This window comes from Labeo rohita, chromosome 6 (assembly GCF_022985175.1).
Source record: "Labeo rohita strain BAU-BD-2019 chromosome 6, IGBB_LRoh.1.0, whole genome shotgun sequence".
NCBI classification, from domain to species: Eukaryota; Metazoa; Chordata; class Actinopteri; order Cypriniformes; family Cyprinidae; genus Labeo; species Labeo rohita.
The window spans coordinates 35,440,793-35,458,805 of record NC_066874.1 but is presented as its reverse complement, the minus strand read 5'-3'; the positions used below and the strand labels follow the sequence as shown (position 1 = coordinate 35,458,805).

General features: G+C 42.0%; 2 protein-coding genes across 11 annotated transcripts in view; one reads left to right on the top strand and one right to left on the bottom strand.

Moving 5' to 3' along the window:
- caskb (calcium/calmodulin-dependent serine protein kinase b) overlaps positions 1–18,013 on the bottom strand; it is a 37,987-nt gene that overhangs the window by 18,403 nt on the left and 1,571 nt on the right. For all 10 annotated transcript variants that reach the window (XM_051112552.1, XM_051112554.1, XM_051112560.1 and 7 more), the window contains exons 2-10: positions 12,067–12,179; positions 10,706–10,811; positions 10,067–10,144; positions 9,900–9,972; positions 5,358–5,460; positions 5,067–5,242; positions 3,443–3,565; positions 3,226–3,309; positions 1,350–1,449 (exon numbers count right to left, since the gene is read on the bottom strand). In XM_051112552.1, coding sequence (XP_050968509.1) covers positions 1,350–1,449; positions 3,226–3,309; positions 3,443–3,565; positions 5,067–5,242; positions 5,358–5,460; positions 9,900–9,972; positions 10,067–10,144; positions 10,706–10,811; positions 12,067–12,179 — 956 coding nt within the window. The remainder of the gene's footprint in view (positions 1–1,349; positions 1,450–3,225; positions 3,310–3,442; positions 3,566–5,066; positions 5,243–5,357; positions 5,461–9,899; positions 9,973–10,066; positions 10,145–10,705; positions 10,812–12,066; positions 12,180–18,013) is intronic.
- On the top strand, positions 5,853–9,877 carry gpr34a (G protein-coupled receptor 34a). The gene is made up of 2 exons (XM_051112575.1): positions 5,853–6,041; positions 7,309–9,877. Exon 2 carries the CDS (start codon positions 7,396–7,398, stop codon positions 8,533–8,535), a length of 1,140 nt encoding a protein of 379 aa, XP_050968532.1. The 5' UTR covers positions 5,853–6,041; positions 7,309–7,395; the 3' UTR covers positions 8,536–9,877.

Here is an 18,013-nt window from a genome sequence, read left to right as displayed (position 1 = left end):
CTCCTGTGCTCGTCAAGGCTAAGACAGTAATATTATAAAATGTCAGTACAACATAAAACAATGGTTTTTATTTTAATATATTTTAAGATGTCATTTATTCTTGTGATGCAAAGCTGAATTTTCATCAGCTGTTACTGCAGTTGTAAGTGTCACATGATCCTTCAGAAATAGAATATAGAATGCTGGAAACAGCTGTGCTGCCAAATCTTTTTTTTGGAACCTGTGATTCTTTTTTTCAGGTTTCTTTGATCAATAAAAGGTTAAAAAGAGCAGCATTTATTCAAAATATAAATCTTTTCTAGCAGTGCAAATCACTGTGTATCACTTTTTATTAATGTAACACATCCTTGGTGAATAAAAGTATTAATTTCTTTCAAAAAAAGGAAGAATAAAAATGTGCTGACCTCAAACGTTTGAACAGTAGTGTACATTGTTAGAAAACCTTTCTATTTTAAATAAATGCTGTTCTTTTAACCTGTTACTGAGCAAAGAATCCCAGGTTCCAAAATAATATTAAGCAGCACAACTGTTCTCAACACTGATAATAAATCAGCATATTAGAATGATTTCTGAAGGATCATGTGACACTGAAGACTGGAGTAATGATGCTGAAAATTCAGCTTTAATTACAGATATAAATTCAACTTTATTGCATATTAATATAGAAAAACATCGTTTTACTTCACAATATTAAATTCCTTCTGTATTTTTGATCAAATTAACACGTCTTGAAAAACCATTAAAAATCTTACTGATCCCAAACTGATGAGCAGCAGTGTGTACATTAAAAAACCCTGTACTGAATAAAGCTCTGTATAAATAAAGATGACTTGACTTTTAATCTTAAACAAGCCCAAAATACACTGGGACTCTTATTTTTATGTTTTACTGTTTTAGCTGAGAGAATCACAAATCTGTATTGTGAAAACTCCATCCCCAAATTTAACACCTCTTAAATGAAAAATCAAGACCACTGAAGACTTATGGCCTTAAATACGATTGATTCATTTAGCTGCTGAAGGAGCTGGAAGCCCCGTTTCTTCTGCAGAGTTTGAAGGTGCATCATGAAATGAAACCACATCCGAATTCTGACTGATCTCCACAGAACCCACGGGCAACTCATTCGTTTGCTCCATTTTTGATAACTGTGCAGGCTGTCGATGGCGTTCAGCATGTGAACTGTTCTCTCTGCGCAGCACTGCACTGCTCACGCCAGGTTCGAGATCTCAAGGTCACCGTGAAGCTCTTCAAACTTCACTAGACTCTCAGAGTGACTGATAAAGCAGCTGAAATCCAGAAATGACTGGACTCAGAGCTCCACGAGGTCGTTTCTCATGCGGGGGACGTACCTGAAGACGTGGGGTCGTCTGAGAAATCGTGAAGGTCTTCGGGAGGGTCGCCGTAAAACGAGTTGAACTTGTGACTTGAGACGGCAGCGAGGACGGCGCCCTGTGAATCACACACACACACACGCACAAACTCATCTCTGTTTCCATCATTACAGCGTCAGATTCATACAGGACATTTTCATTTAATCACTCTGAAGAACCGCAGACGTTTGACATTTGCACTCCAGAGATCTTACAATCATATTAGATCATCAAACCACACGTCTTCACCTTTACACAGGCTCTTCAAAGCTCCTCGCGCCTCTCTATTCCTCTGGGCTCCAACTGTCACGTACCTGACGTACCAGAAAAAAAACATCCCCTGCTTTCATGTGGCGAGCGTCTCTCTGTCAATGAGAACTTTACTCTCGCTAACCTAAAACTGCTGCAGGGTTTGATCCGTGTAACGCCGCTGCTCCAGCTCAACATCTGATCAATCGATTCACATCGGTCACTTCTGACCACTGGATACGGAGATCAAATATTACAGAAATTCACATTTTATACACACGGTGACTGAGGGGAAAGGTGGAAGCGGTGCTTTATGGTCTATTTTTCATGGATCTGAAAAACAGCTCAGATTGATTAGCAGACTGAGACCGCACTGCTCACTAAAAGCTGAATGTTTGCAAATGTCATTAAACATTGGGCAGCAGTGTTCATTTTGTTCATTTTCATCAACAACAGGTAAATAAAAAAAAATTTAAAAAACGGTGACTACATAACAAGAGTAACTTGATAAACACATTTGTTTAAATGAACGTAAACGGTTAGGAGAATATCCGACGTGTATTTAATACGTGCATTCGGTCTTAAAGTGACAGCGGCCTAATAAACCTGCTGCCGTCTGTGCCATTCACGTTCATCAAAAATCAAAAGAGAAAGAGAAAAATCACGCACTGCTTCTTACGGAGTCACTTCAAGAGCTTTAATAAGGATGTACTTTACTTATATACACTTCCCTCCAAAAGTTTGGAAACACCCCTGGCAAAGTTTTGAATGATATCAGCATAAATCCGTATCATTTTTTGGTGCAAATACATTAAAGTAACTTGACATTACCATTGAAGACCAGCAATAATAATGTTCATTTTGACGACATAATAATGGCAATACATACATGTCAAAGTCAGACGTGCCCCTTTGCCAGCTGTGATGCCTGGTTACTGCTTTAAACTTGGCCCAGGTTTTTAAAAGGTTTTTGGGTCAGCACACTTTAATTGATTGCTGTAATAGCTGGTAATGCTGGATATTTTGATGAATCAAAAATGTAAGGTTTTTTTATGTATAAACGGTTTATGTTGTAAAATATGTTTTTGTAGTTTGTGTTGTCCCTTATCAGTGCATAATTATCACAAATTATAAAGGATTCATGCCAATATTGTCCAAAACCACACTTTTCTAGGGCGATTCCTAAATTTTGGAGGGCAGTGTAAATCAAAGAACGAAGACTGTTGTATGCAAATTGCTGAAAAAAGAACACATACATAACCACTGAAAATAAGACCATGTTCCTGTTTTTTTTTTTTAATGAGAAGTGGTTTGATTTCATTTCAGTTTATGTCAGTTAAACCCGTATGTCTGTGTTGTTGCGTGCTCAATTGTAATTTAACAAACCTCTTAGGTTTTAGTCGAGTAAATTTACGTACATTTAGTTCACAAAATTATGATGATATTTAGTCTTTAGTGTAAAACTAGACTAAAACTAAATCAACTAAGATGTCTAAAATACGACCGAAAAGAAATCAAATTATGCCGTGAAAATGAGCAGCGCTGGGCACGTGTGGTTCGGCGTGTCGAGTGACATGAGGAATTACTGCACCATTACAGTAAATACCTTCAGTTTCCTCCGAGCGTTGAACTTCCTCAGCTGCTCCACCGTCTCGGGAAGGTGGATCTTGTACGAGTAGCGATCTCTCTCCTGCACAAACATGAGACACGCACAAACTAAACCCGACACCACGCTTGAATGCACAAACAGGAAATGACTTGTACAGGAGAAGAAATGACAATTAGGTTCATTTTAAAGACAATAGCAGCAGGAGGGAAGTGACCTTGAGCCAGGGGTGGTTGAGGGCCTCGTAGACGGTGATTCTCTCGGCCGGGTCCAGCATCAGCATACGCCGCACCAGGTCTTTAGCGCTCTCAGAGATGTGACTCCACTGCCGCGGGTTCATCTGACAAACAAACGGCACACTGAACTACACAAACGACTGGACCGGACCACGCGACACCCCTTCACCCGGCTGCAGTTACGAGTGCGGGTTTGTAATGATCCAGAGTGGTAGTAGTAGTATATTTTTATACACAAAGTATATCAAATACAATAAAAACCAGCAAATAAACAAACACAAGCCAGATTACGCAAGATTTTTTGTTGTAACAAACATATGTTGTAATGATCTAAAGCTCTGTTCTGACGACTAGTGATCTTACTGCAAAAATGATGCTCTTCCACTACAAATATCTAAACACTACTAAAACAAGATTAATGTATTGAGATGCACAAACACAATAAAAATTCTGTGAGAATGAAGTCAGCATAAAATGAGAAGAACTATCTGCTAGTGGGGTCAGAGAAATAAATGTATTTTAAAAAAAAAAAAAAAAAAAAAAAAAAAAAAATCTCTCTTTATCTATTTATCTATATATTTTTTTAATTATTATTAATAAGAAAAATTTTACAATATTTGGCAGTTATTTTTGTTGTTTTAATCATAACCCCACTTTGTTGTAATCAATTTCTCAGATAAAAAGACTTCTTATCTTCTGTTATTTTGCATTAAGTAAATCTATCTTAGTTATTTTAGATATCTGCAGTGGACAACACACTGCAAAAAATTATTTTCTAGTTCAAATATCTAAACATTCTTGAGTCAAGGTACATTTACTTAAGAATCAAAATGACTTAAGATATTACGTCTTGTTTTGTGAAAAATGTATCAACATTTAGTTCATTTAGCTTAAAACGAGAAAAAATATTTGCCGATGGGTTAAGAAAAATAATCTTAATTCAAAGTGAAAACAAGATTATTTTCCTTGCCCCATTGGCAGAATTTTTTTCTTAATTAAAAAAACAAAACAAAAAAAAGCTCATTTCAAACTCATATCAAACTTCATTTTGATACATTCTTCAGAAAATGATTTCTGAAGTAATTTTGCTTCTCAAGTAAATGTATCCTGATTTACAAATTATTTAGATACTTATACTGGAAAACAAGACAAAAATACTATGTAATAGCAAACAAATTTTGCAGTGCAAACAGAAATACTGAGGAAGAATGTGACTGTGTGTAGCGTTCATAGGCAGATCCACTTTCAGACAGACTCCAAACTGACGTGGAGCCTCAGAAGTGACTGATCAAGTGCTCTACATATACATATATATATATATATATACACACACACACATATATATTATATATATATATACATATTATATATATACACATATATATACACACATATATATATATATAAATAAACACACACACACACACGTTGTGTTTGATCAAAAGGTATATTAGAATTAGCCTTTTTAAGACAGCGGAATTTCTCAGATTTCTCATTCTGGCCCAAATACCAGTGGAAGGTTCTGACATTAAAGACGCCACCTGACGTGACTTTAGCGTTCTTGAGGTCTGATTGAGTGACGTGCTTCCGTCAATCACACAGTACCTTGTACTTTCCTTTCACGATGGCTTCAAACAGCCGCTCCTTGGTGCCGTAAAAAGGCAAACAGCCGCTCAACAGGATGAAGAGAATGACCCCGCAACCCCAGACGTCCACCGGCTTCCCGTACGGCTCTCGCTTGACCACTTCAGGAGCCATGAAGTGAGGGGTCCCTACCCGACCTACAGACACACAGAGAGACAAAGAGGCCCAAGTCTTTAGAACAAATCAGAGCAAAGGGCTGCTCGTCTCCACATCCTGTAAACACGATCTGCTGTGGTGTGAATACACACGTACCTCCAGCCACCAGCCCCGACTCGCCCAGCTGAATCGCCACGCCGAAGCCGCCCAGTTTGACAGGAGCCGAGTTCTCCTTAGAGGCCAGCAAGACACAGTGAGGCTGAACACACACACACACACACACACACACACACACACACACACACACACACACACACACATGAAACCACTGAATGTGTTCTACATAAAGCCACATGTGTTCTCTGTCACCCTCACTACATGAGACTGCGTGAGAATGACACATGGAACAAACCCTTCATAGGAATAACATTAATACAGCAGTTCAACACAAACCACAAACTAAAGAGAGTGAACATACGGCAATGCTGAACTAGTGCGTAACGGATGGGCCACTCGTGTGGAGCTGAGACAACACACTGAACACATTAACATCTCTGTGTGCTCAGGAGTCAAACACTGAGACAAAGAGAGAATGAGAGAGAGAGACATAGGGAGAGACATAGAGAGAGAGAGGGGGGGGGGGTAGAGAGAGAGCAAGAGGTGCAGCAACTGCAGGACAGATGCTTTTCAGCACTTAGAGGGGAAGCAGAAACACATCAGACGCTCGCGGAGGAAAGAAAGAGGATCTGACAGAAAGACCAAAACCTTTGTGTTCCGTCTAAATGGATGAATGTGCAGCTGCAGCGGTTCGTGCAAAAGAAGGAATTAACATGCAAAACTGTGAGTAGAATTTATGCATCTGTGTGTGTCTAAGAGCAAAGTGTGCGTGCGAGTCAGTCTACAGACGCAGTTTATACTGAAAGAAAAATCTGACAAAAAAAAAAAAAAAAACAGAAATGTGCACGCATGAATATTATTCATACTAGTGTCAGAAAATATGCAGGTCACTCCTCTAGAATGAGCAGAGGATCACATCTAAAAAAACTGATTTAAAAGTTTTAGAAACTCAAAATAAGCTAAATGTATAAAACAATGATTTTAGCACGAATTGAAGAAGGTCCTCGTGATCGTAAATGTGTGAAGCGTTGTGAAATCATTTCTGAAATGTCATCAGTCATGCAGAATTGATTAATCAAACTTTAAAAAAACTTTTTTAATTCTACTTTTACAGCTTAAAATCAAGTAATTATCAAATTTAAATCAATTACATTAAACATATACAACAATGTGAAAAAGTTCTTTCTTTCCATCATTATTTCATATAGCAGAGCAACATACAACTAACAATAATATAAGCAGAAGTGTTTTACGAGAAAACAAAACAAGTTAGTTCATGAACACCAAAAATAGCACATCATAACAGGAGAAGTGCACAGAAAAAAGTGCTGGTGAGTGAATCGAGTGTTCGTGGTAGTGATGTAGAACACAGGGCTGACACAGACTTCAACAATCTTTAGCTGTAAATTAGATGTGATTCATCTCATTGTTCAAAATATATATACACATATCTGTACTCGTTCAAAATTCATATCTATATTGTGTAGAGTACATAGTATATGTCATAACGAAATATCATTATGGTTCTACATGAAGTGTAAGGTTATGGAGGTTATGAGATGAGAAAGCGGAGAGCAGCTCAGCGCACATGAAGACGATCCCAGCGCTGCTGTAGACTGAGCCATCAACCTCCTACAGACCCAAAACACACATTCATGAAAGATGCAAGAAGAGCCAATCCTTCAGTTTTATTACAGACCCCAATTCCAATTCCAGCTTTCTTTAAATAATTTAACAAAGCTAAAATGATCCGGAAAGAGGGAATGGAAAATTGAAGCGAGACGCGGCTCCCCGAGAGCAGCTCCTGGATGAGGCGTCCGAACCGACAGTCGTAGTGTGTTTCTGGGACGTTTGCCTGACCGTGATTTACGCTCCTCCTTTGGAGCCAGAGCGTTCTCTCGTTTCATTTTCATTGGGCCGAGACAGAATTTTCCCCTGTTGTTCAGTACAGTAAATTAGAATGTGTCTGACTCGCTGTTTCTCTCCCCAGAGCTGAAGACTCGAGCGGAAAGACTTCGGTGAACTTCACCCCGATCACTATTAAGGAGATAAAAACAAAAACATCCTGCCCAACACAATGAGCACCGTCTGGCCGACCGACCACTTCACCAACGCCACGACGGCCGACAACCGCTCGTGTCCTCTGGAGGAGGAGAACCTGCGTCTCCCACTGGCGGTGCTCTACTCGCTCATCTTCCTGTTCGGCCTGGCAGGAAACCTGCTGGCTCTGTGGGTGTTCCTCTTCCTGCACTCGCGCAGAAACTCCGTGCGCGTCTTCCTCATCAACGTGGCGCTGGCAGATCTGGTGCTGCTGGCGTGCCTTCCTTTCCGTGTGCTGTACCATGCTCGGGGGAACGTGTGGTCGCTGGGGCCGCACGCGTGCAAGGCGGTGGGTAACCTGTTCTACATGAACATGTACGTCAGCATCACCCTGATGGGCCTCATCAGCCTGGACCGCTACCTGAAGATCATCGGCGTGAGGGGCTCTCAGAGGGGCTGCGGGCCGCGCTGGATCAGGGGCAGCCGCTGGAGTCTGGTGACCTGCGGCCTGCTGTGGGGCAGCTCTCTGGTGATGGTGGTGCCCATGATCGCGCTGACCGAGGGCAACGAGGAGGCGGAGAAGTGTTTCCACTACAAGCAGAGAAAGCAGGCCCGCGGCAAAGCCTACTTCAACCTATTCATGGTGGCCGTGTTCTGGCTGGTGTTCGTGGTGCTGCTGGCGTCGTACGGACGGATCGCCCGCCGACTGCTGCGAGCCTCACGGGACAAACCCGACCTGCCCAACGCGCCGCGCCTCGCCCGCACTGCGAAGAAGTCCTTCGTGGTGCCGCTCCTGTTCACCATCTGCTTCGCGCCGTATCACGCCTTCAGGGGATTCTACGTGGCGTCGCAGCTCCGAGACATCAGCTGCGAGACGCAGCGGTTTATGGACCTCACCAACGAGGTCATGCTGCTGCTCTCGGCCCTCAACAGCTGCCTGGACCCCGTCATGTACTTCGTGCTCTCGGGCTCGGTGCGCAAGGCCACGATTCAGGCCTTTTCGCAATTCCTACATTTGCACCACGAAGCCGTGACAACCAACAGCTCGACCACGGAGTTTCGGAGGACGTCCATGTCCCACGCCTCCACCGCAGCAGTGGACTCATTACTTCGACCCTCCGCTCTAAACCCGCCTTCAGCGACGACGGAGAGTCCTGTCCGCAGATCGCAGCTCTGACAAACTGATCGAGTTGCACCGCGAGACGAAAGTGTTCACCAGATTTCACCCTTGACCCACATACTGGCCTGTGAACGTCACACGGGAAAAGGCTCACTGGTGTGAAACAATGACTAGCTCGAAATGTTTGCATGGGAAAGTTCTTGAGACAGCGCTTCTGTCAGCACATGACGGATATACGGCTGGACGCAGGAGATTACCACACATCTGGTTTGGGTTCTTCAATCTATCAGACAAGATCTCAGACACAACTGTCACTGAAATCTCACTCTTTTCAAGCTCATGTATTTGAGGCAGCTGCAGTGACGACACAGACGGACACATGAAGGACGAAGGACGCCTCCTGCTGGAGGAAGAGAGCCACTGCACCTTCTCTGCTATATTTCAACATGTTAGTGGACTGTTACCTCTGTGAAAACACAGCTGTGCAAAAGGGAACTGGTCTAATTTATCATGATCTCACACAGCATGTTTATCTGTAGAGACAGCAGCTGATGAACTCTGCCGAGTCTGTGATCTCAAGAACTTCAGCGTCCATCCGAAGCGCCAATCTGACAATAATCCCGCTTTAATCGCAGATGGACATCACATTAGACGGGGATCCTGACATCCTGCGGTGCAGCTTATGTCAGCGGTTCCAACGCTTTCTGACCAGTGAATCTCATCTGTTTGTGAGCACTGGACACAAGCTGTTAAAGATCATCTTGACACAACTGACTTTTCTACCGTTTCTAAATTCATGCATCCTAGATCACACAGTAATGCCAGTCACGGGTTTCATTCCCAGTGAACGCACTAACCGATAAACATTAACATTTTAAAATGAAAGTGTCTGCCAAACGCATAAGAGTAAATGTCTTTTTTAAGAGCAAACAGGGGAATAAAGAAGCCTTATTGGGAGTGTTTACAGTGTGTTTCTCTCTTACTGATAACTCTTATCACCCATGACTCAAAAAAATGCAACGAACACACATTTTGCCAAAATTAATATGAGATTTATTAACAAAATTGAAAATAAAATGAACGCGTGCTACTGTAATCATCAGTAAGAGCAGTAATGTAGAGTAAAGTGCATTCACGGAGCGTGTAATGTGCTGTAGCAGTGGTGTAGGTGCAGGAAAGAAAAGTAAAACACAAATGAGTGGTAAAAGGACACAAGATACGGAAGCCATGGAATCTTCCACCTACCCTACGAAATAACATTATAACCCGTCACAATAACCTTAAAGTGTTCTTAAGTGTGAAAATCGCACGTGTTTGAACGTCATGGTGAGTAAATAATTTGCGCATGAACTCCTCTTTAACATGATGAACATGCCAGTGTTAGTGGGTAACAATCAATCTGAGATACAGACGAGTCTTACCTTGACGTCTCTGTGTATGACGTTGTTATCGTGGCAGTAGCGCAGGGCTTCAAGTATCTGTCGCATGTAGTGACTGAGAACACAAATAACACATACAGAATGAGCACAAATCGTCACCAGCGGAAGCAGACTGACTGTGCGTGACGTGAACAGGAAGCGATTCTCACCTGGCCACCGCCTCACTGTAGACGAAGCCGGCATCGGCCCTCTTCACGATCTCAAAGCACAGATCCGCTCCGTCCATACTGCACACAGACACACGAGCGTCACGACGGCACACGTGTGTGACATGTTGTTTAATAATGCAGCGGATTTATGTACACATGATGGTAATGAAGAAACATCAAAATAATCAGGATTAGGAAGAACTTGTGGGTGTTCAATTAGACAAAAACTAAAGTTAAGTTAGCAATTAACGGTTTCTGAGCAACGTCACTACTTTCACTGAATTCTAATTAATACAGAATTCAATAAAATATACTGATATAAACTTCCATGGCTTCAAATTTCTCATCCATTCAGAACATAGTCTGAATTGTGTGTTTTCTAGTAAGAGTTTGACTATTTTCCTTACTTTTAACACCGACGTCAGACTGATTCATGCAATTCAATATAAATCATCTTCTGATTTAAGGTCAATCAAGTTTCAAAAGAAAAAAATACTCAAATGCAATGAAGGATTTTATTTTCTTTGTACAAAAACAGGCATTAGTACATGATTATTTGATATATAAAATATTTTTCCATTTAAGTTTACTTTCACTGAACATCATCACAGTGTGAAGATCACACACACGTGCACTTACAACTCAAAGACCATGTAGAGCATCCCGTCGGAGCTGTAGGTCTCCAGCAGCTCCACGATGTGAGGATGTTTGAGCATGTGACAGATACTCGCCTCCCGCTTCAGATCTGATGAGAAACAGACAGAAGATCATTAACGGGTTAATTGCCATACTGAGCTGTAGATCAGATGCATTAATGACACACGTTACACACATCAGTGTGACTAGATAAACGCTGATGCACAGCAGAACATGTGCAATCATGAGACTGACGTCACCGAGATCACACGAGCTGCCAGCAGAGGGAGCTGTGGAGCACCTCATTCACACACACACACAGCGCCTTCAGCAGCACTCATGAATGAGTGTGTCTGTGTCTGTGTGTGTGTGTGTGTGTGATGAAGAGCAGTGCAGTGAGTCTCTAAACAGTGTCTTCAGTCTCTACAGAGGAGCTTCAGATCACAGAAAACATCATAAACCAGCTGTTCAGAACAACTGCGACTGTGAGTGACGAAGCTTTTATTCAGTCAAGATTAACAGTAACTTACATTTAACATTACTAGTTTTTCCAGTTGTTGTTCCACCAACAAAAATATGATCAGGATGAACGCCTGTGCGTTGGTTTGTCAGAACACAGCGAAACCAGTGCTGCTGTACTGTTATATCAGCCGTCAGCCAATCAGATTGGAGGAACGGCTGTGTCATGTGACCGAGGGTGAGCAGCATCAATACGTGCCTCACCGGAGCCCTCGTCACAATCTGTGCATTTTCTCAATGACAGATCCGCAAAAACATAACAGCTAAACTCTTACTTTAACGGATATTCAGCTGTTAAGATGGACGTAGAAAACAAATGTGTCAAATATTGTCAAAGTGTCTTTATCTTTATTTGTCGCTGGACTGAATCTGGATCAATTCACGTCCTCACTTAATCACCACGTTCATTCATGTACTCGCAGTGACTGAAGTCTTGAGCTGCAGCAAGTGGCCGTTTGTTTGTATTTTTACAGATATTCTCAGTGGTAAAACACTCATCCTCGTCTGATGTTTGTCTGTCTGTTTGCTCACAGATGGCTCAGGGATGAAGCCAAAGCCCGGAGCTCCGGCAGCCCAGCGGGCAGCAACGCAAAAACACACAACCAAACCCTCTGAACACACTCATCACCCACAATCCATTTGGCATGACGTGGGCATCCATGACCAGGCCGCATGGAGTCTGTAAAAATCCACAGACGCTCCACAGATTCCCACCGAAACCAGACGGCTGTCAGTCCCGTCCTGCTGAATGTTGATCTATCAGCCTCGAGATTTTACCGACAATATGCCAACCACAGTGAAGAACAGTGTCAGTGTGTGTGTGTGTGTGTGTGTGATGTTCTTACCTTCTGTGCTGAGTCCAGGGCTGGAGGTGAAACTGGCCACATCTACAATCTTTACAGCAAACTGTTGTCCAGTGTCTCTGTTGATGCATCGTCGCACCACACTGAACGGACCCCTGAAACACACACACACACACACACACACACACGGCGTCAGCAGCAGTTTAACCACCACAGAGAATAAAATCAGGCCTGTGCAGGATTCAGCACTCAACATTATTACAAACCACCTTCACTTGTGTTTTAATATTTTTGAATGAAATCTCTTCTTCCCACAAAAGCTGCATTTATTTAATCAAAAATACAGTTTAACTGTTTTCTGTGTGAATATCTGTTAAACTGTAATTGATTTTTATGATGCGCAGCTGAATTTTCAGCATCATTACTCCAGTCTTCAGTGTCACATGATCCTTCAGAAATCATTCTAATATGCTGATTTGCTGCTCAACAAACATTTATGATTATTGTTAATGTTGAAAACGGTCACGCTGCCCAATATTTTTGTGGGAACCATCATACGTTTTTCAGGATTCACAGATGAATAGAAAGTTCAAAAGAACAGCATTTATTTATTTATTTATTTTCATCTAGTGAGACGGTGACGAGCATCACGAGTGTTTCACGAGTGTGTAGTAGAGCAAACCTGCGGCATTCATTCACTTCATATTTCAACAGGAGTCTTTCTGTGCTTTAATATTCACAGACACTAGCCCATATCGCCATATTTTATTGCTGTACCAATTTTGCCAGATTCCATTACATTCTGTGTGATGCTGTAAATTCCATTTTTATGACGGGATTCCACGATTCCATCCACATTTTCCACATGGCGGAAATCATAGAGGTCTAATATACATATATATCTCACACACACACACAGGGTTATTCTGGGGAAACCAAAACCACACGCCTGCAAATCAAAGAACAGAGACACACGCCTATAAAACACACACTCACACACACACACACACACACACATATGTTGTTTCCATGTTTTATGGGTTTATTTTATAGATGTAATGGTTTTTCTACTGTACAAGCTGTATTTCTATCCCCTAACCCTACACACGAGCTAGATCTCACACAAAACTACAGGCGTTTTTAGATTCTCAAAACGTTTTCGTTCTGTATGATTTATAAGATGTTTGTCCCCACAAGATCAAAATTTACTGATATTACTACACTTGTCTGGACATTTGGTCCCCAAACCATAGTGAATACACACACACACACACACACACACACACTCTCCCTCTCTCTCTTTTTTTCTCAGGTCTGTTCAGTTTGATGTTCAGGACACTAATGCTACAACAGTACCAGAGTATGAAAACATTTACCGCAGTACAGTCTTAAGTAGCTGATTTGTGCGGATCACAGTGTGCCGTTAATCAGCAGATCAGACAGTAAACTTTATTAAATAAACTCTAGACAATCTAGTAATTAAACTAGACAGCTTTTCTAAAACAGGAAGTGAATTATATTAACGACACATTTATGAGATGAATTACAGATTACTAAATCAGTCTCCCAGGCTGGTCATGTGTTAACTAGTGCCTGTTAGTATCATCAGCAGAGGAGCTCATGTAGTTAATTACTGATCCGACTCGAACCCACGACTTTCACTAGCGGCCCGATGATCCGCATGAACATCTGATAGTCTGACGTTAATTATAATCTAATACAATTGAACCTTTCAAAATCACATTGTGACCAAAAAATAAGCAAATAAACATAAATAGGTAAAGAATTTAATAAATAAGGCAGGTTGCTCTCATTTAGTTTCCATGTGTGGATCAGGAAGGTCCATAAAGCTGCCGATGAGCAGTAAATGAGATCGACTGAGAGACTTTAGAGCTGAAACACAGTCCTGTATGAAAGAATCACTTCAAGCACTTGCTGAATCCCTTTAAAGATGTCAATACAAACACTTACAATGACACTTCAGACGACGACCTCGATTAAGATGCTAAAATATCTTCAGAGGCGAGATCTGGAGGACCGGCGTGTTTGTCTGACCTCAAAACATCTGGAACAAAGAGACGCATGAGACGCTCGAACACCTGAGAGAGACTGTGATGCAGGAGAAACGCTGGATCAGCAGACTCACACACAAACAATGAGAAATCAGGACATCCCAGCGTTCCCTGCACTAGATGTTCAACGTGAGAGGAATCAGTCACTCCTGAGTAAAAGCTCATGTGGGGTCTACAACGGTTCACAATGTGAAGACGCACTGCTGATGGACTATTATAATGGTCTAACCGCAGGTGTAAAATAAAACAGTTAAAGCTTAAAATAAAAATAAAAAAAAGTTTAGAAGTGAAGCAAAGAATAATTCAGATTCAGTCTAGATTCAAGCGTCTCTGAATCAGAACTACAGGAACATCTGATCCCTTTACCTCCAGCAAACCGAAACCCTTCCGGACCTCCAGAAAACATCTCAGATGAACCCGGCAGATCGTCACCGACAGCCCACGGCGCACAGAGACGCAGGAAAATAAGCAGACAGAGCAAATTACAGCAGGGAACCGCAGCTACAATTACAGCCTGTGTCGGATCAGGGAACGAGTCTAGGAATAACATGGAAAACATCCCGGCGGATGAAACTCTGAGATTCAGCACAGGCCTACGCTGGAGCGCTGGATTCAGCTTTCAATGGTTTATTTATGGACAAAACATCTCAGATCTGAGGTCACATGATCCACTGACCGCTGAGCTGAGGAGCCGTTACGTCACCATCCACACAACACACAGACTGCAGACGGAGCAACAATCATCATCATCTGATACCAGCACACCAATCAAAAATGAGAAGTCTCCTCAAGTCAGTCCAAATCTGTAAGCGGTGATGCCATGGTTAATAATCTACCTCGGTATAAACGCCACAGCAGAACCACGGACACATTTTCACCATGATCCGGTTCAGCCATCATAACGACTCCATCTGACAGCATGAAATATGGATGAGGCTGAGAGGGGTTTTGAGGTGTAGTATCAGCTTTCACGTGTTGAATCATTAATAAGAGGCTCAACGATTGCTGTGACGAGCCATTAGTGACCCCATCACGTCGGTGACCGTCCACATCACATCACACAGAACCTGCTGATCCGACACACAACTGAGCGAGTGTGAACGCAAACTGCAGCTGCTAATAAAGGTGATCTCACTTAACGCAGTGTTTCCTTCCTGAGCGTCAGAGCTTTTGCAGAATGACTGCAGCTTTAGTACTTAGTTTGAGTCTCCCAATCGTCTCAAATGTGCACAAGATGCTGGAAAAAAAGTGCAGGATCTGGAGGATCTTCCTGAAGAACAGTTTAACTGCTCAGGACAAACCCTGGTTAGCGTTACCCAAACCCCAACACTAACTCTAACGTAAGTCAGGCAATTTTCAACCAATTGTAGCCAAGGGGAAGAAAAAAAAAAGTAAAGACAAATCTTAAAATTGACTATAAAGATTCCTGTTAAAAACAGCCGAAACTCAAACCCTTAAATTAAAATTTTTTAACATGGAACCCTGAGAAATCTGGATCAATCCATTTGGACTGGACAGTTCTAAGTCAAAAGAACAAGAATATGCCAAAGGTTTCAACATGTACATGTAGATGTCCTCCAAAACATGACGTGGGCCATGACATAAAGACAGTAATACAAAACGCTGGTTCTGCAATACCAACACACCGCATTAACCACTGAACAACAATTAGGAGGATTAAAAATAGTCAAGCACCCTGACATCACTGAACCCATCAAACACAACAACAGCTCCGACCACAAACACACGTCTGCGGTTTCATCATGTTTTATGATCTGATGTGTGTGTGAAATCAAACACTAGCTCTCCACATCGTTAGTCAAAGGGATTTTAATTTCCTTCATTTACTACGAACATACCGTACTGTTCAGAGGTCAGTGAATCATGAAAACAGACTGGATGAGCCTCGTCCAAACGCCTCTTAAATCAGACAATCGCAGACTAGAGTCTGACGCCGTGACGCCCGTCACCGGTGAAACCCTCGCTTACGCTCGTGAACTAACGGTACCGGCCAGAAGAAATATTTATCATCATTAATAAGTGAAATTAGTTATTGAGCATCAGCGACGTGTTGCTGCAGCTGCGGTTTTCTAAAAGCAATAACCCACTGGCGATACACTAGAGTCAACGTAACACAGTTCAGACGGTTTGACTGTGGTAAAAACACTGTAACACAACAGAGATGGGCTGCTGACATCTGAGAGACCTGCAGGAGTCCATCAGTTCCTGTCAGGAGCTCATTGATCAGTCAATGTCGATCGAGACCTAAACGACACGGGCCGTGCGCTGACCTGTGCGACTCGCCCTGATGCACACGGATCTGAGGTTTGCACTGAAAGCTCTCACTGAGAACCACTGGAACTCCACACCAGTCATTCAGTTCTTGAGTTTCTAAGATCAATCACAGCCTCTTCTGAGGACTCAGGTTCCTGTGATCATCTGTAGCTCATGGAGCAGAACATCTAAATGCAGTCAGATTCTGACAGATCCACAGCATTATACTGAGCGTCTCACACGCTTTCCATCCTGATCTCACACCGTGAGACAGTGACTGAATCACAACCAGCACTACTGCAGTGACACTGAACCAGTTTACAGTTAGCATCACTAACCAGTTCACCATGTTATCGCTGCTGCTCTGTCCCAAAGGGGGACTCTGAGTCTTCATGACCTCCGCAGGGAGAGATCTGACCCGTGATCTCCAGCACCGCGGTAAGAGTTTCACCTGCGTGTGACACAATCACGACAGGCTGTGACAACACAATCACCATCATCACCATCAGGTCTATTATTTTCAGCTGCAATTCATTAATCAATGATTTCAGCGTTCTAATTAAAACAAACACTGTGTCAAATGATTAAAAGTAGGTTTTGAAGGAACCTAGACCAGGGGTGCTCAACCCTGGTGCTGGAGATCGAGCTCCAACCCTGAACAAACACACCTGAACCAGCTAATTAGGATCTGAAGGAGCACTTGATAATTACAGACAGGTGTGTTTGATCAGGGTTGGAACTAAACTCTGCAGGAAGGTTGATCTCCAGGAACAGGGTTGGGCACCCCTGATGTAGACCTAGCTTAAGGGTCCTTTTACACAACACAATTTTCAACAAAAACAGAAAACGTTTTATGCAATTTGGCCGTTCGCTTACACAACAAGTTTTTTGGGGGGCTTGAAAATGCAAACTTTTGAAAACGGGTTTCAAAGTGCAAGTTTTTGTAAACAGTGTCCGTGTAAACTACAAACATGTGAAAACGGTGACGTCATGCACATGCGTAATACACGTTTAGTCTACAGGCATGCGCGAGTACATACTTGAAGAATGCGTATATGAATGAGTGCGCAGTGTGTTTCTTTATAAAGTGATGTCACCAACTAATGACCTGGCACAAATAATACAGTGTTTTCATCCACTATCACAGATCTGTGTGAATTGGGATCAAAGGAAAAACCTTTATTTTCTGTTTTTAATACAATTGTTTTGTCTTGAAAATGTACCCTAAATGACACAATGAGTGACTTTGTTCATAAATACACAGACACAATGTAATTTACGCCAAATAAAAACAACGTTATTTGGGATAACGAAATCAAAGCAATTTTGAAACATTAGGATTATTCAAATGTGTCTGGATGTTTGACTTCTCATTAGATGCTCATTACTGTAATTCAGTACTTTTGCTGTAATATACAAAGTTTTCATCAGAAATAAAGTCAGCGCAACAAATTACCTCTATCATGAACAAATATTTGCCATTGACAGTAATGACATGAATTTACGAAGGGGCGCCGTCATGAAAATAGTGTCAAAAAGCACAATCTCTTCCTAAAAACAGGCTCCAGTATTTTACGTCAAATATAATTGAGTGGTTTGGCAGATGAACGTGAGAGACGAAGCCATGAGCTCATATTAGGCTC